The sequence below is a fragment of the Eublepharis macularius genome, chromosome 5 (assembly GCF_028583425.1).
Source record: "Eublepharis macularius isolate TG4126 chromosome 5, MPM_Emac_v1.0, whole genome shotgun sequence".
NCBI classification, from domain to species: Eukaryota; Metazoa; Chordata; class Lepidosauria; order Squamata; family Eublepharidae; genus Eublepharis; species Eublepharis macularius.
This window is the reverse complement of record NC_072794.1, coordinates 133,963,089-133,982,219: the sequence shown is the minus strand read 5'-3', so window position 1 is coordinate 133,982,219 and position 19,131 is coordinate 133,963,089. Positions and strand designations below refer to the sequence as shown.

At 40.9% G+C, this 19,131-nt stretch overlaps 1 protein-coding gene across 1 annotated transcript; it reads right to left on the bottom strand.

Annotated features, from left to right (window-relative positions):
* Positions 1–4,604: 4,604 nt before the first annotated feature.
* Positions 4,605–19,131, bottom strand: CHMP4B (charged multivesicular body protein 4B). Its single transcript, XM_054980568.1, has 5 exons — positions 18,689–19,131; positions 11,144–11,321; positions 8,909–9,023; positions 8,118–8,244; positions 4,605–5,410 (listed from the first exon to the last, which is right to left on the bottom strand). The coding sequence occupies exons 1-5, from the start codon at positions 18,882–18,884 to the stop codon at positions 5,343–5,345; spliced, it is 684 nt and encodes a 227-aa protein (XP_054836543.1). The 5' UTR covers positions 18,885–19,131; the 3' UTR covers positions 4,605–5,342.

Below are 19,131 nucleotides of genomic sequence, written 5' to 3'. Positions count from 1 at the left end.
CAACATTTGATTTATATACCGCCCTTCAGGACAACTTAATGCCCACTCAGAGCGGTTAACAAAGTATGTCATTATTATCCCCACAACAAATCACCCTGTGAGGTGGGTGGGGCTGAGAGAGCTCCAGAGAACTGTGACTAGCCCAAGATCACCCAGCTGGCTTCGAGTGGAGGAGTGGGGAATCAAACCCAGCTCTCCAGATGAGTCCCACGCTCTTAACCACTGACACCAAAAGATGTCAAAACACAGTGTCAAAGTACTTAAGTAAAACTGACAGCTGTGGAGTTTTGCTTGTTAATGGTTGCTAAAAAGGAGTACAGTCTGTCCTCCAAAGAAACCAAATGCACCTAAACTGTATGTGAGATTAAGATCTGGCATAGAGAGGACAATGCCTAAACTGACCAGCTACCTACATTTTAGAGGGCTTTACAAGCTCATGACAAAAATGTTAAACATTGATCTGTTGCTGTGGTTAGAAAGACATTATACTTAGAAATGTCTTTTGTTTGTGAATAGCAGTAAGTTGGTTGCTCAGAAATGGAAATGTTCTTTGACAGTCACACACCATGTTTGTCAGGCCTGATTTAAGTGCAATACTGGCAGACAAGAGCTTACATGCAACACTGCATGTATGAATGCCACATTTAACCTGGGCCAGTATACATGCAACATTAGTACATGTGGGCAACAGCCTGGGCTATGGCCCTCTGGGGCTCTGTAACTGCATGTGCAGCTGGTGATTGAGGGCCCAGTTTAAATTAGATGTCAGGCAATGTCACATGGGTAAATTCCTCCTGCCACAAGAATCATGCTTAAACTTGGCCTTGGGACACAGCAGTGATACAAAAATGGCTCCTACATAGAGTACTCACTATCCCTGAGAAAAAGTGAATTCCTTGACAAGTTTAGATCTGGAAAAATATGTATTTCATCTGCATCCTTCAACATTGTTCAAGCCTTCTCTGAGTCTTTTTATATACATAGAGACCACTGGCCCAAACCTGAAGTTATTTATGTTATAAAGATATTGTGCTTCCCACTTTCGATGGGGTTCAGTTGACCCTTGCTGACTTGGCTAAGAGCCTAGAGGTTATACTGGATCCAGCACCGATGCCAGAGAAGCAAGTAAATGCTGATGCAAAAAAGGCCTTCTTCCAACTTAAGACTAGCCCAGAAGATGACCTTGGCACAGCCAATCTGGCCACCTGGATTCAGGACACAGTTAACATTGAGAGTGGACTACTGTAACACACTCTACTTAGGTCTCCCCTCAAAGTCAACTTGGAGACTCCAGCTCATGCAGAACGCTGCAGCTCAATTATGATCAGGAGCTAAGGGGAGCATACTTATTACTCCTATTCTGCAGTCGCTCCATTGGCTACCCATCAGTTACCAGGCTCAATTCAAAATTTTGGCTATCACATATAAAGTCCTTCATGGCCTTGGTCCCTCAGGGCTACCGGAATGCCCTACTCCCTGTGCTTGGACACAGCAGCTTCGCTCATCTGAACAAGGCCTTGTGCAGATATCACCCTGAAACTAGGCAAAATCAACAGCTATCTGTTGATTTGCTTTAGTAGCCCCCACCTGATAGTGTAGCCTGCCTGAGGAGGTCGGGAAAGCTCCCAATCCACTGGCTTTCCGTAAACTATGCAAAACTGAATTATTCAGGAGGGCTTTTAAACTCAAATAATAGGGCTATGAAGTAAGAAATGGCACAGAGATGCTTTGCCAAAAGGTATAAAAACTGTAGACTATATTACTGTGTACTGTCTGTTGATGTGGATACGCTCTTATTGGGTAGTTTCTGCATGGTTTAATATGTCATGCTAAATTTTGTTTCAGCAATGTTTCATCTCTGTATTTGAATTTATGCTTGTTTTTCAGTTTCTGCAATCCATGCCCTATCATTTTTGTAATATGCATGCCATTGATCGTATTGACTTATACTGCATAACCCACCTCGAGTCTCAGTGAGAAAGGTGGACTATTACTAACATAGATTATACTCCACCTGTCTCCCCAGTGGGGACTCAAAGTGGCGTACGTAACTCCATTTTATCCTTACAACAACCCTCCCCCACCAATGGACCCTCAAAAGCTCACTGATTGCAGGGGGGAGGGATTTTGCCAGATTCTGCCTTCTCAAAGTGGCCTCTGACCCACAAAACTTTTCATTCGCATAGGTCCTTCCACCTCCAGCATCAGCTTCCCAGAGTTCAAATCTGTGTCTGCCATTATTACAGAAATGTGCCGTTCCTAATTTATAAGCATAAATAGAGCAATCTTAAGCAGAGTTACTGTAGTCTAAGCCCATTGATTTCAAAGATTGATAAATTTATTCAAGCTATATTTGTACCCCGGTTTTTCAGAAAACCTCAAAAGCTATTTTTAAAACATCAGACTTTTACTGGAATAAACAACAGAGTATGACTTATTTTCGTAAGTAAACTGTTAGTAATTAATGTCATGTTTGTAACTGACAGATTTCCAGTTGCTAAACAGGAAAAAAGGGTGGGTGGTGGGTGAAGAATTGTGAAAAATACACACAGATGTCATTTTGGGACTTGCTCCATGTGAGCAGAAATAGGGCTTACCCTATTCATTTTTAATTAGCACTATTTCAGCTCTCTCCGGTAGAGAATCACATTCAGACATTGGCCAATTCAGGGGCCTCACTGGGATGATCAGTTTTAATGACAGGTAAATAAAAATCGCAAAGCAAGCAGAGAGCTGCAACTCGAACAGGGGTTAAGTGACATTGTAGTCAAGACACCTTCAAGGCAGGCAATTTCAACAGGAAACACCACAAGCACAGCCATAAAAAAAGAAATTCCAAAGAAGACTAATTTCTGCCTTCTAGAAACCAGAGCAGGGGCAGTGCTCATAGACTTAAAACTCCTCAGGAAACAATCCATGCTGAATTTTGCCACGACCTTACATGGCAAGGGACTAATTCTCAACACATGCATGGGAATTAACAGTAAAATAATTAATGGCCTCATACTGCCATCTTGGCACTGGAGCACACTGCAAAGGAGAATAGAAGGGAAGAAACACTGAAAAGCATAAAAATACACCAGTATACTTAGCGTAACCGACAGCTAAACACACAGATATGAGTATCAAGTAGGAGTGAACATATACAAGACTGAATTTGCAAAATCTCTTCAGAGATTCTCTACCCTAATAGTAACATGAACACCTTCCCATTAATGCTCAGGATCCTAATTTCTTTTTAGTAATCTGATAATAAAGGATGTGGCTGGGGTAAGAGATACCATAAATCATTTAAACTGATTTAGCCTATATTCTGTAATGCTGAACTGTGAACTGCCTTGGGTGAAATGCTAGAAAGGTGGTATGTTAGTATATCAAATCTATATATCCACCTGTATTAATTTTTATTGCATGGATGGGGTCATTGTTGATTTTGGAACTGAACAATGTCAGCCAATTCAGACCCTCCCCCAGATACAGAAGCCCCTCCCCTTTTCTTTGCACATTACATGGAAGAGATGTTCATGAGAGAGGAGAACATAAAGATAATTGTATAGAATTTTTTTTAAATGGACCCAAAATCTTGACAGCAATGATAGAAAATTGCATACTGGGTGGGAAACAAGGCTGAAGTGCAATATTGCAGCTTACAGATACTGACATGCTATCTCTGAGTTATCGCTCATGGCTTGGTTAAAAAAAAACAATAACAGCGGTGCACTCAGTTCTGTTTTTCTTCAAGAACTGCATATTTTGAAACAAGGAATTAAGCCATAGTATATCTGGAAATTTTATCCTTCAGTTCCATCTCAGGCCATTAGGGAGAGGAAAACCTTCAACTGACTGTTCTACAATGCCAGCTTATCTGTTCCCTTAATACAGTCACTGCCTTAGTCAATGCTTGGATTATGCCTTCATGACAGCTAAGCTATGTGAAAGGGGCTACCATGGGAGCTGCTGTATTTGTGCTAAGAGTATTTTGTCTCTTTTATGCAGACAATCGGAGTACAACTTCGTAACAAAGATTAGAAGATATATGCTGCATGGGTGCAGAACAGAAGTCTATATGTTAATAACAAAGGAAACATTTTTGGTTTTGGCACTGACACTGTTTGCTAAATTTATTCCCTACATGAGCTACAGCAGTTCAGCTGCAATCAGACAGGAAGCCATATCATTAGCTGGGATCCCATGACAAGTTTCTGCTGACAGAACTGATTACCTTTAAGAGCATAAGACTTCCCCCTTCCCCCCAATCCCAAAATGCACCCCAATTGTTGCTCCTGAAGACAAGGGACGTCCATGACCAGACAGAGGAGGGAGTTGGAGGCCAGCAACAATCTTTCAGAAACAAGGAAACTCCAGGAATGTGCCATTCTGTTCATCAACCGGGGGGGGGGGTGTTGATGTTTAGTACATTACAAAAGTTCAAACATAAAAAGAAGCTTGATGTCTTATGTGGCAATCCTCGGACATTTACAGTTTTACACACAAAGGGATCCTGTAGTACCAGACAATGTCAGAAGAATACAAATTAGGAAAAAATCCAACAAACATCCTGAAGTATCCTTATATATAGTCACAGTGAAGACAACAGGCACATATGAAAATCAATCAAGATATTTAATACAGTGCAAACCATAGATCCTTATTTAAAATAAACGTTTGTGTCTGAATGGTATATTAAGCATCACAAATAGCAGTCAACACACAAGTGCTATATAGAAAAATGTACAGCTGGAATTTGAGTGTAAATTGCATGATAAACTTGCATGATAACATTTGTTATTCCAAAACCATTTCACCAATTAACAGTAGCCAAGTTAGTGTGAGAGAAGTGTCAACATTGTCAATGAATATAAATACAGACTTTAAAGAACTAAAAGCCTAATGCGCTTTGTACACCTAAGCATAATAAGTCAATAATGGCTTATGACTTTTCCTTTTGAAATACTTTACAGGAACTCTAAAAACTGTTCAATCAACTTAAGTTACATATCTTCACATCCCCAAAATCAGTCAGACTCAAACACGGCCAGAATTCTGAAAGATGAAGATCCAGCAGTGGCATTAGCAGAGTCCGGAAGCAGAAGGTATGAATTTTGCCAATAAGCTGCTTTTGTTTTTTTAAGAAATTCAACATGATAAACTGCAGGCAACTTCCCTTGGGAACGCTGTTTCCCTCACTCAGACCAGGCTATGCAGAATGCAACTCCCACTGCTTTGGGTTTAGATTAAAGAAATAAAGACATTGCGCTTAGAGTCATCTCCCACCCATACGTGCACCTGCAACTAGAGGTGACCAGAGTCTCTAAAGTTTCTCCATCTGACAGCGGGTGAAGCTACATGTTTTCAGCCCAAGCTTCTAGTTCTTTCATGTCATCATCATCCTCTTCTTCTTTTTTCTTAGCTAGATATGCAGTTAAAAAAAAAGTATACAATTAGGAACTGGGCTTTGGACCTTTGACAATCTAGCACACACCATTAGGTACCTTACAAGTTAGACAATACAGGACAGCCTGCTGTATTAGGGAGATACCACTACCAAAATTATGTCAAAACAGATGCTGCTGATTTAAGTAAAATAGGCACATAGGACAATATATACTGTAAAAAGAGAGAGGGCACCAAATATAAGATACCACGAACTCTGCCTTCTTAAATCTAGCCACCATGTTCAAGCTGAGAGGTAATTTAAATGTGACTTTTACTCGTGGTAGTGCCCCACATGGAGTGTATAGAATTTGAAAGCTCTTTGATGCGTGTAACCATAATCACAGGTAGCATCCATAAGGAGCATACAATGCACTTACAGAGTTTTTTAAACAATATAATTGTTGCATGGTGCAATGCCATGGGAAAGGGCTTTTCAGCAATTTCTATATATGGGTTGTTAGTGTTTAAATGCCAAATGCTGTAACCACCAATCCACAGCTATGAATTGAAGAACTGTGCCAAACTTCTTGTCCTCCAAGGAACAGTTTATTTTGAAAGGAAAAGAAGCATTCCCTGCAACAGAGCCGTTTAGTTGGGATTAGAAATCAGAACATGGGTCAAAGGCTGCAAGGAGTCAGAGAGAGATCCTCAGGTAGGGGTGTCCAAATGATACTTTAAATATTTGTTTCTAACATTTCGTTTATTTTTTGGTTTTTTGCATTATTTTTCTGGCAATAAGTTCATTTTCCATCCAATTGGAATGAAATTCTCAAAGACTGTCCCCTTCATCCTAGGGCCTCAAAGGATAATATCAGCCAGATTTCAGGCAGAGAGTTCTATACACAGTTAAAACATCACTTGCAGAACAGGCAAAGGCAGACAATTGGCACCTGCAGAAGGCAGGCAGCATATCTCAATGGGTATAGTAAGCCATTTGGTACCAAACAAAAGGCAGGTAACATGACAAAGCTGCCACCTCTTCCTAGGCCTCAGGTACAATTTCCCATCTCTGGCTCATTGTTCAGATAACTAATGTCAAAAACATTAGAATAATACTTTTCAATGGAAATCACTTTAATGATTCTTGTAGTAAGTGACAAACTACAAATATGTTTACTTGATTGTATGAACAATGCACAGACTCTGTATTTATGAGCAGAGCAAATAATCTCAGTGTTAATACACAAGACAATGGTATTGAAACATTTAGAAGCCAACTACTACAACTGATACTAGAGCAAAAGAAAACTGTAGGAAACACAACACGCTAGCTGAACAGCAACACTCATACACTAGGAATAACAGGAAGTGAACCACATACTTTCTCATACAGGTCAGTCACACAGCATCTATGCAATCTGTAAAGTGCCAGAACTTATAAGCACAGTCTCTACAAGGAAAGTTCTAGTACATGGAAAGTAACTGTAAGAAGCTGCTGCTTACACAGCATCAAGAAAGGCCTCCCCAAGCCAGCAATGAATAGTGGAAAAATGCAGAAAAAGACCTATAAGGAGAGCTGTTTTACTCTTGACTGGGAAGATTGCATTATCTACTGATCTGCTTTTCACCCTCCCTCCAAGTCTGAACGTAAAGTCTCTCAAACAAGACAGTCAGGCATCAGAATAACTAATATTAACAGGGAAACTATTTATGTTATGACAACTAAATGGGACTTTTCCATTTCCTTTCTCATCAATAACTGAATGCACATCCCTATCACAAGATGATCTCGCAGTTTTGGAAACTATATTTATGTTAGGAATTATATTTATATGCCATGCCCATAGGCTTCTAAAAGGCAGATTGCAGATGATATGCCTAAAATTATAATTCAGTAAACCGTAACACATAAATAAAATATGCTACCTATAACTAAATAATAAATAACCAGCTCACAATGGCAGAAGAAAACTAACCAAAAGCCATGTTAAGTAGAAAAGTCTTGGCCTGGTGCCTAAAACTGGAAAGATCAGTGCTGGGCAGGCAGCGATAGAGAGGAAGGTTCCACAGATCTGGTGCCACAACAGAAAAGATCCTCTCTTAGTGGCCATCCACTTCACCTCCAGCAATGGAGGAATCTGCAAGAACCTCTACAAATTATTTCAGTTCTTAGGTAAGTTCAAGATGATCCTTTTAAGTATCTATCCATCTCTGTATCTGTATCCTGCCCTTCCTCCAAAGAGCTCAGAGCATCATACAGAGTTCTTTGTTCCCAAATAACATGTGAGGTAGGTAAGGCAGAGAGTGTGTGACTGGTCCATCATCATCTGTAAGCTTCTCGGCTGAGTGTGAATCTGAACTCAAGTCTCCCAGTTCCTAGTCAGACACCCTAACCACTATACTATACTGGCTCTCTGCTCTCAAACTGTTTATCACTTCCATTACAAACCCATATCTTCACACAGTCTTAACATACCATAGCTAAGTTTTAAAAGAAAAAACATACAGTGATTCCATAAAGATGCAAATGGAAGAAAGACAAAAAAAAATCTTACAGCAAACAATACCTAAAACAATTAACATGATTAATGAAACAATGTTGCATAAATAATGCGTCGCTGTTGGGAGACTTAAAATGCCAAGGATGCACATAATATTCTTGCTTATCAAGTACACTTGTCGTAAGACATGCCTGTCCTTGTCATTAGTATTGTTTGTCATCAGTATTGTTAGGCACTCACCTGGCTTTGAAGGTATAGATATTGAGGGCACACTGGGTAGTCGAACTGTCTCTGGACCACTGATCTCCAGCAAGTTTTTGTCCAATTCTTCCTGTTCTAGCTCCTCTAATTCAGCCATTAGTTCATCCTATTATTGCAGGGGGAAAGAGACAATGATTAAACTTGCTAACAATACAACACCAGTTATGCATGCTTGTAATTACAGCAAGAGAGTGCCCCAAGAAATCTTCAAAACCCAAACACCACCGTGGGGCAGTACAGCCTCAGACTTTATTTACATATCCCAGTTCTTATTGGATTTATATCCTTATGGCTTCCAGCCCCATTCTAATCTCATGATTACCCTAAAAAAAAAAAAGCTAAGACATGGATGTCAGACCAAATCACCCAGTTAGCCTTAATGCCGGAGGAACTTGACAGAATTCAATCCTGTTAGTTTTTCCACTCAAATTTGCCCAATTCCTTTCTTTATTGCAGCATCTGTCCTATGTGGCTTTTGTCCATGAGAGTCAACAATGTCCATGGTGATTAAAAGAGATCCCGCCTTCCCTCTTCCAGCAGTAGGAAAGCTGCTAGGATCCAATCCCTACTCGTATCACCAAAGCAGCTGTTATTCTTCAGTGGCCAGAACCACAAGATCTTCCAGATGTCAAGGTGAAAATCATATTGTGTACCATTTATAAACTTATACGTTAGTCAAATGAAACTATTAGGCTTCCAAAGTAATATATGCCTAAATGTATTATGTATACAGACAGCAATTTTCTTGAGCTTCTGTTCTGTGCTCTTACCTCATCAAATTCTTCACCAATTCCTACAGGTTTGGAGATGGCTGTTGAAATTTCATCAGCTAGCTCCTGCTGTTCTGCAATGTCTTGCATTAGTTCATCCACTTTGTCAATATCCCTGCAAAGGATAATGATTTGAGAGATCTTTTTACTGGGTTCATAGCATTTAGAGAACAACATGTATCATATCTTTTAGAACTAAATATTTTCTGCATCTGACTCTCCAAACTACTTTTTTTCTTTAATTTACAAAATTAACAACTCAGGGGGTACATGATAGGGGTTTATATAGTAATGCAGGGGTTAGAAAGAGTAGACAGAACTTTTTCTCCCTCTCCCAAAATACAAACTCGAGGCCATCCAATGAAGTTGACGGGCAGTAGATTTAGGACAGACAAGAGGAAATACTTCTTCACACAATGAGTGATTAAAATATGGAATTTGCTGCCAAAGGATGCAGTGAGGGTCACTGGCACAGACAACCTTAAAGGGGATTAGGCAGGATCACGGAGGATAGGTCTATCACTGGCTACTAGTCATGATGACTAAAGGGAACCTCCACATTCAGAGGCAGTAAACCTCTGAATACCAATGCCGCCAGGAGGCAACTTCAGAGGGAACAACAGGCCTCTATGCCCTATTGGTCCTCCAGAGTAACTGGTTGGCTACTGTGAGAGATGGGCTGCTGGACTACATGGACCACTGGTCTGATCCAGCAGGGATTTTTTACATTCCTATCTTCTCTTATGAACCCATCTCTGCATTCAGAATAGCAGGCTTACCCTAGTATCACTGAGAAAAACAAAATTCATAATGGCAGATAAACCACTGGGAAATTATAGTCTTCTACCTTTTTTATTTAAAAAGAAGGTATTTCTCCAGAACAAGAGGAAAGAAAAGGAATGGCTAACATTGAAGACCTTCATTTATGAAACACAAGTGCTCAAGTAGAGCACTATATACATATATGTATATATGAATTTTGTATGCAGTATATAAAATAATGATTATATTAAAGTGTGGAACCTCAACTGCTTAGAACTCAAAACTTGCCCCAACCCATTACACCACCGGCTTTTCTCATCAATTCTCATCAGAAACTTCCAAACTTCTTGATGATCCCCTGCCTTGTAGGGACCTAGCAAAAAGTCTGGAGGTGGAGATCAAAAGCTGGTATCAGCTGAGCTTCTCTGATGAGGCCCACCTCACCACCCAAGTGCTTCCCTCTACTTGAACAAGATGAGAATACAAAGTGAGAAGCTTGTGATGGGGAAAACAGGAGCAATTGGCTTCTCTCCCCTCTGCCCCAAACTGACAGCTTCTATTCTCTATAGCGCAAGCTGTCAACTTGAGAGCTGGGGTGGAAAAGCCATTCTCCTTACGTCCCCCCCCCCCCAAAACTAAGCACTTGGGCTGCAGAGAACAGAAGCTTATCACACCTGTTCTCCAGCAGCCCAAGCTGTCAGTTTGAGGGGAGAGGGATCTGGTCCTGTTCTCAGTCTGAAGCCTCAGATGGGCGGGGTGAAGTGGATTGCTTCTCTTCCCCACTTCCCAAGGTTTCAGCTTGAGCTGCAGAGGATAGGAGGAGATCCTGATTAAGTCAGCAGTCAGTTTCAGGTATCAGGAGAAAAGAACACTCCTTCACTCCTCACCTAAATCCTATAGATTTGGCTGCAATTTGGGATTGGGGAGAAAAAAAGGAATCAGCTGGGCTTTGCAGCATTTCAGCAAGGCTGAGATGCAGCAAGCTTTCCAGCCTGGGACATCAGAAGGACTGAACTTCCAGATGATCACTGCAGTCAGCAGAGAGTCAGCTCCTGATCCATCTCCTCCCCTCAAACAAACAATTACTTTGCTAGATGCACAGCAAATGTTTCCTAGCAGGAAATCAGAAACTGACTCCCACCTGATCCCTCCTCAGTTGGCAGTCAGGTTTTGATAGCTGCAAGTAACCTGTTCCTGCAAATATATGGGAACAGAACACAAACAGCCAGTCTACCAATTAATTCGTTGCCTGATCACTACTGGTGAATAGGATTTCAGCTGAACTAGCAACTGTTTGAACATCCATATTGATATCCATACCACCATAGAAAGTGCAACTAGACATTAGAGTATGTTCTATGCACTGGAGAATATTTAAAGTATGTTGTGATCCCATTTTGTAAGATCCTCTTGTCATAGCTTGCATTCAGTCAAAAGGTGGATCACTCAATGAGCCAAGGAGGAAAACCTTACATGTTGTCATGAGCAGCTTTCATTGCTTTAGCAGCAAAGCCCATATTCTTCAGCACTTCTGTGTTGGTGTTAGCATTTTCAAGGGCTTCCCTCTGGAATTCAATTGTGGACAATGTGCCATCTATTTGCGCAAGCTGCTTCTCATATCTCTTTTTTCGCTTTAAGGCTTGAAGAGCAGCTAGACAAAAGACAAAAAAAGACAATTGATGGGTGATGTACATCTGGAAGCTCTGCTGTTAGTACACTCTTCAGACTGCAAACCATTTTTAATTAATGTTGCCTATTATGCCTCCTGCTCTTCTTGTCCCCAATTTAATTAACATTTGTTACCAGTAGGTGTTCCTTCCTAACCAAATTTACTTTATTGTAGCCAAGCTTCCCATTTCCACTCCACATCAAACTACAGGGTGTAAAGCCAGCTGACTAGTACTGGATGGCTTCAAGCATCTGTGCAGCTAAATACTGATGGACTTGTTGAGGAATGAACCTCTCCATCTTTCTTCTTGAAGGTCTGCCAAACTGGCAGCCACGCCAGCTGAAGAGGAAGGGAGAGGTACAGAAGGTAGTTCATTTTATTCCACATTCACCTCCACCCCAGAAATCCATTTGATTTATTTCCCTACCTGAGAAACAATACCATTTGAGACAATATATAGGGGAGAAGGACCATGTCAAGGTAGCACTGTCTAAGTGAGAGGGGGCCTTGTACAGGTCAGCTCTTGCCGGCTGCAGGAATATGCTCTCGAAGGCATCTTCCCCCTTCCCCAGTAGGAAGACAACACTAAGAAACAGTGAGGCAAAGTAAAGCCAATGTTAGGTGTCTATTAGGGGGATTTTCATAAACATTTTCATCAGCTCCAGAAGATATGCCCCATCTGTGTTTTTGGGAACTGTTATGAAAGGAAAGAAACCTGTTCACCCATCCAGAATCAACTGATCTCACCTTTGAAAAGATTCTGTTTGTACTCAGAAAGCAGTGACTTCTATAAATGAGCTTCATTTGGTCTTAGCAATGAGCTAAAACCATAAGTGCATTTTTATTTATTTTTATTTAGTCAATTTCTACCCCACCTTCTATCCAATGGGGACCCAAAGCAGCTTCTTCTCCATTTTATTCACTCAGCCTAACCTATTTTACAGACTTGTTTCATGTAAGTGACTGGCCCAAGGTCACCCAGCAAGCTTCCATGGCAGAGTAGGGATTTGAACCTGGGTCCTTCATATCCCATTCTGACATTCTAACCAGTATACCACATTCTACCATTTGTCAATGTCTATGTTTTAGTTGGGTTTTATTACTGTTTTAATAGTGTGGGGAGACCTATGCACTTTACATAGTTGTATTGTCCTATTATTAAGATGACAATTGTTCTTATCAGTTTAGTTCATATTCTGTCAACACTTAGAAACACAACTGAGGAATAAATGTAAGGGATAACGCCCCCTGTATGTATTACAGACTGACTTTTTATTTCAGAGTCTAGCATGTTAGCACAGAGCAGACTTGAAGAAGCAAAAACGCTAGATATTAAGATATCTTAAACCAAATTAAAAAATTTAGACTTCCCTAAACACAGAGCAATATGAACACTTAAAATTGGCTTAGCAATTGGTGTTCATGTAGAATTGAAGCCAATTACAAAACTGAAATGTTCATTCACTTTTATCAGCATTTAGCAATATGCTATCTGATGTTGGTGTTAAATGTAAATTGTACTATGTCACTAGAAATTGTTAAAATGCAGGACAGTATTCCATTATCAGCTGGAAGCTCCTAATTAAATGAATAATGCTAACTTGATATTATTCACAGCACTGATACTGTTCTAGCCATTTGTGGCTTGTGAAATATTTCAAAGTATAAACACAAAACCAACATTTAGAAGGCTTCCTCGTCTGGCAGCTTTCTGCAGCTGATGGAATTTGAGCTCCTTTTCCATTGTAAAACATTCAAACTATGATCTGGATGCAAACTGAAGTCAATCTGCTTTCCTGAGTCTAAAGACCGAGTTCCGCTAAAGTGTGGTCAGCTTTAGCGGCTGTTATTCACAATACTATAGTCAGCAGTGGGGGAAATCCTCAAAGGAGATGCTGAGTTTATATAAAACCTTAGTCATCGTCAGTAGAAGTCCATTTTTAAAAAAGACGCAGTGACAATGCAATTTGGTATTCCCATCATTCTAGATTATCACAGCAGCTCATGTACACCATGAAGAGTCAGTGGTTATGGTATGGCCACTGCACTGTCTCTGCCAGGAAAAATATCAATATTTTCTAGGTAACAATAACTTTTTAAAAATTCTATTGCCATTCTTATATAAACACAACAATCAAGAGTTCTGCCTTACTCTCTCTGTTTATGCCACAGTGAATAAGGAAAGCTTAATCTCTGGAACTTTCACAAGTTTTAATTGCAGCAAAACAAAACATGCTGTTGCAGCCTGATGCCAATGTGCACAGTCAATGTACCAGAGCACATTTGCCAGGCATCTCATTGTCAGGATGCAATAGAAATCAGCTTGACCATGCTTACATATGATTACAAATACTCCTAACGCTATCTTGTTCAACTTTAATTAACATAAATAACATCCCACTTTTTATGCAATAAAATGCTTATACTGATTCCCACAGCACACATAGAGATCAAGACTTCTTCCCTTTTTCCCCAACAGAAAATGTGATGACATCATCATCTCATTTATAGCCTGACCTACTCACCAAGACTCAGGGCAGTTTACAAGGTATGATAAAAAAAAATTCAAACTGCAAAGATCTCTAATAAACAATGCAGCAGGGCTAGGTGAAGAAGTGGAAAATGCCAGCAAACGGGGGATAGACTAAGAAAACTACTACATATATTACAATTCTACCTCCCTCTCAAAAAGTTCCACCAGGCTTCAAATTTTTCAAAAAAACGACAACTCTAACCATTCGTAGCACAGCAGTTCTTGAACTAAAATTATGGTTGTGCTAACATTTCCTCACAACTATTCCAAAATACCACCACAGTATTATCTGTCTAAATATAAAGGATGATTACTAACAAGACTAAAAGATTCTTCATTCAAATGTTTTTAATTCTAAGGAAATATGGTGGCTAGCAGACTGAAAATATGTGGTCACACAAACCCCTTTAGAAATACAAAATAAATTAAATATTGATGGAATTGGCAAGTGTTTTTTCCTGCTCTGTCAGCTTCAATGTTTTACATAGAATGTGTGCTTCACAAGCGATACACAAAACTCAGAGATGGATAACAACATTGCTTATAAAATGCTCCTGTTATCCTACTTGAATTAGGCACTGCCAATGACAGTCCTCAAAACTACATACACTGAAATCCAGTCTCATGAACCACGTACACACCAGTACTACATGTAGCACTAGCATGTAATACAGGCAAATGTGCTATAGAGCTTAAAATGTTACACCTGTTATGTAATGATTTCAAGTAAATGTGTGCATGTATCTTTAAATGCTTGGTGTGAGATAGGTGAAGAGGGGGGTGTGAAAGAGAGGGATGAGTGAGCGATATGACTGGTTGATGACTAAGAGTATGGGCGGAGTGAATGCAGTTTAGACAGAGTGGAGAGCAAAAGTTTCAGTCAGAAGAAAGCAGGCAGTCAAGGTGAGTAAGGGTTTGGAGGAACACCTTCCCTACAAGAGAAAGCAAGAGTTGAGTCTGTTGGTTCAGAGAAAAGACAACTAAGAGTTTATAAAATTATGCACACAGTGGAGAATGAGGAAAGGTTTTTTCTTCCTCTCCCATAATAACGGAAATCAGGGTATCCAATGAAGCTGATGGGCAATATAGTTCTTCTTCATTCAACAAATAATTAAATTAAGGAATACACTGCCACTGGAAGTAGTGATGGCCAGTAGAATATACGGCTTTAAAAGTGGATTACTAGATGTGACAGACTGCACTTTTCTAAGTGCAGCAATCAAAGAGCTGGGAGGGAAAGAATTAACTCTGGCTTGAAACAGAGAGCTTGAGTGACAGACTGCTCCCTCCTCTCTGGTTGGTCAGTTAGAACTCAGCTGAAGGGCTGACAGGTGTTTTCTGACAGGATTGTTCAGAGAGTTGGATTTTGTGTGAGAGTCCCCTCTAGAGTGATGAAAGAGGAAGACTTTTGCCTTAACTGTAACATCACTGTCCTGAAGAAGAGTTCTATTTAAGAATTCTTAGTATAAGAGTCAGCAGAAGCTGAAGCCCACTTGACATAGACACCATACAACTAAGAGTGTGTTTTGGCAAGAGTGACTGCATAGTAGGTTAGACTCCCTTTCAAGCCAAAGGAAGGAGGGTTATATCTTCTTAGGAGAAGATTAATTCCTGCCTAGTTTCTAAATGGAGTTGGGCTCTGAGGATGATCCCAGGTTCTGAAGGGGAAACAGTTTTAAACTAACTTCAGGAAACCTGAGCTGTCATAGAAAACTTTGTGAAGAAATATTGTTGCTGTAACTTAAGTATTAAGTAAAACACCTCTTCTTCCCTTGAAGCTTAGTTTCTTATATTCTTGGTTCTTAGCAGTGGTTCTCTGGAGCAACTGGTTGGCAACTCTGTGAAACAGGAAAGTGGACTAGATGAATCACTGGTCTGATCCAGGAGGGATCAGGGATCCAGCAAGGTACCACTGATGTAACTCTTGAGGAACAAAGCCACATTTGGCAAATTCCAAATCAAACCCACCAAGTAAAAGTAGTGCATAAAAATTATATTTAAATAAGCACTTAAGATAAAGTAGAATGCACAGCTCATTTGTTATAGATCTTTTTTGCTGTAACTAATCCAGACAGCTACGAGATATTTCCTGCTGTAGAAGTGCCAGTAAAGACCCATATTCATAGCATGTTATCTTGACATTCCATAAATTTAGTCCCAAAGGAAAAAAAATGACACTCATTCATGAAATCATTATTATGTAACGATAATATTTAGAATTTCTAACAATGGAGTACTTCACATAATTATCTTGTTATATATACATCAAGATTTTTAAGGTACATCAGTTCTTTCTGTGTATATAAAGCACCAACAAGTCGCAACCAACTTACAGCAACCCCTGCTGGAGTTTTCAAGGCAAAGACTAACAGAGATGGTTTGCCATTACCTACCTCTGCACAGCAACCCTGATCTTCCCGGTAGTCTCTCATCCAATTACTAACCAAGGCCATTCCTGCTTAGCTTTCAAAATCTGACAAAACTGAGCTAGCCATTCGATATTAGTATTACCACCTCCACATTGCAAATGAGGATGCTAATGCTGAGAGAGAAAGAGAGAATGAGAGTGTGTGAGAAAGAGAATGAGAGTGTGTGTGAGAAAGAATGAGAGAAATGCCAAGCCCACCCAGTGAACTCAGAAGCAGTTCCACACCAGATATTTTTTCAATTCATACTTCCGTCCCTCAGCAACTACACCATAACAACAACAACAACAACATTTGATTTATATACCGCCCTTCAGGACAACTTAATACCCACTCAGAGCAGTTTACAAAGTATGTCATTATTATCCCCACAACAAAATAACCTGTGAGGTGGGTGGGGCTGAGAGAGCTCCAGAGAACTGTGACTAGCCCAAGGTCACCAACTGGCTCAAGTGGAGGGGTGGCTCTCCAGATTAGAGTCCCGCGCTCTTAACCACTACACCAAACTGGCTCTCATATAATATCTATTAAAAAAATCATGTTGACAGAACAAACTACCAAATTGTTTTAAAAAACACAATACCAATTTCCAGAGCAAGGAAGCAATTAGATGGACTTCTACAGATGAACTAAACAAACATACAGTAGAGCACAAGTCTCTCTTTATTCTGGCATCTTCATTGTTCTTGAAGCATACCTGTAAATCTTGCCAAAGTGAATTGGAACATGTAAAGTAAAAATAGTAATACAAACATAACATAATCTCATATGTAGGATGCATTTATCTTCACAACTGTAGTATCACCATGAAGAAATCCAGTGTTCCAAATACCATGAAACATATATACTCCTTCTAAATGCACACTGCAGTAACTGTCAGTGCCAAGACAGAACTGCAATAATGCCAGTTAATTAGAAAAAATCTTAGCCAACATGAATGAAACTGCAGGTTCATAAACATGATCAGAATAATTTGTTGCTCAATATGTTTACAGTCCACTTAAAGCTTAACAAAATGGTACACTTAGAGCACAATCCTAAGCAGGTCACCTTGGAAGTAAGTCCAATTTAGTTCAATGGGGCTCACTCACACGAAAGTGTTCTTAAGATCTCAGCCTTAGGCTCTTATAAAGCCCAAACTAGTATGGGACAGAACTAAGTAACAGATGACTCTCTGCTTGATGGTATTTCTGAATCTATGCCTCACATGAGTATCATTCAACTTGAAAACTAGGACACAGAGAAAGCATTCCTGGCTGAATCCAAAGTACTGTTATCAAAACTCTGCTCACAAAATGACATATTCCCTTCTCAATGTAGCTCACTATACCTCCTGAAATGCTGTTGGACAGAGGATCCAGGACATTCAAAAGAAAGTTTCTTCACACAGTACATAATTCAGCTATGAGAACCCCTGCCACCAAACACAGTAATAACTGCTGGCATAGGTAACTTTTTTTTAAGTGATTAAATAAATTCATGGCATAGTTCCATCAATGGCTATTAAATATAACATTCAGAAGGGGAGTGAATCCCTGAAGATCTGCTACTGGTACTTGCAACAAGTTGGGTTATAGGCCATCCAAAGGAATCTGGTTAGCCAATTAGGGAAGAACAACAAGATGTACCTGTAAGGTGATATAGCCAGGGCAGATTTCATGATATGATCTGAAAATCTTAGTAGCCTCCCACGCTTCCAAACCAACTAAACTCATCTCACTAGGGCAGGGTGGGTATATGCTATATTCCCAGCCCAGAACATTAAAGTTCAGGTCTAACAGCAACAGTAGAGTACTTGCTAATGTGAACTTTCATGGATGTAGAACAACAGCTAAGTTCATAGTGTGGCTGCAATCAAGCCACCCTGTTGTGAAGAAGTGGGCACCTACTGGCATTACAAATGTACCTCTTGGCAAAGAACACCACCACATAAAACACAAGTGAAATTTCTTCTCACTATTGTTGCTGTCATGGATTTCTGACACAGAATGAATACATTCTTTTCCTTGACATGTGGGCATTTTGGGGCTACCCTTTTAAAAAAATGTTGTATTTCCTATATAGGAGTATATAAGTTGTAGCTTGCCTGGACTCCCTGCAAGCAGAAAAACCACTGACATTTTTGTGGATAAACAAGCACGGCTTTCCTTCCCCCGCCGCTTAAGAGGTAGATTTTCTTCGAACACAAATCCTCTGGCAGGTTTACTCAGAAATAAGCCCGGGTGCGTCCAAGGGAGCTTAGGCCCGGGAGGAGAGCCGTCGGGAAATGACCTCCGCCGCCGCCCTCCTCGGCAGTGTCCAGGCCCTCTTTCGCCACAGCAGCCTCAGCCCAGCTCTGTCGGAACGAGGCCTGGCCATCCCTCCCTCCGATGCCCTTTGCCGGGGCTCACCGCGCTTGTTCTTGGTGCCGTGCTTGCGGGCGGCCGCCAGCTCCTGCTCGATCTTCTTCTCCAGGAACTCCTGCTTCTTGCTCAGCATCTCCTCCGTGTCGCGGAGCCGCTGGATGGCCTCCTGCGGAGAAGGCCCCTTCCCGCCGCCCTTCCCGCCCGGGCCCGTCCCAAACAGCTTGCCCAGCAGCCCCGACATGGCCGGGCCGCTTGAGGGGGAAGTGAGGGAGAAGGAACGGAGAAGGAACAGGGAAGGAGAAAGAAGCCCGGAACGCTCCGAAGCGAACCCACGGGCGGGGAAGAAGAAGAGGGGCCCGCCAGACCGCGACCCCCTCAGACCGGCTTCCCTCGCACAGGCCGCGGCCCCACCAGTGACCACTCCCTGGCACACCGACCCCCGAGCGCGTCAACCTTAGCGGCTCCCTGACAGACAACCAGCGGTAGGA

Bases quoted from the DNA above. Each gene is read 5' to 3' on its own strand.
- CHMP4B (XM_054980568.1), bottom strand. From the start codon at position 18,884: ATGTCGGGGCTGCTGGGCAAGCTGTTTGGGACGGGCCCGGGCGGGAAG. The intron at 11,322-18,688 runs GTGAGCCCCGGC...TCTTTTGTCTAG, and splicing joins CGGCACCAAGAACAAGCGCG to CTGCTCTTCAAGCCTTAAAG. The intron at 5,411-8,117 runs GTGAGTGCCTAA...CTGCATATCTAG, and splicing joins ATCTATACCTTCAAAGCCAG to CTAAGAAAAAAGAAGAAGAG.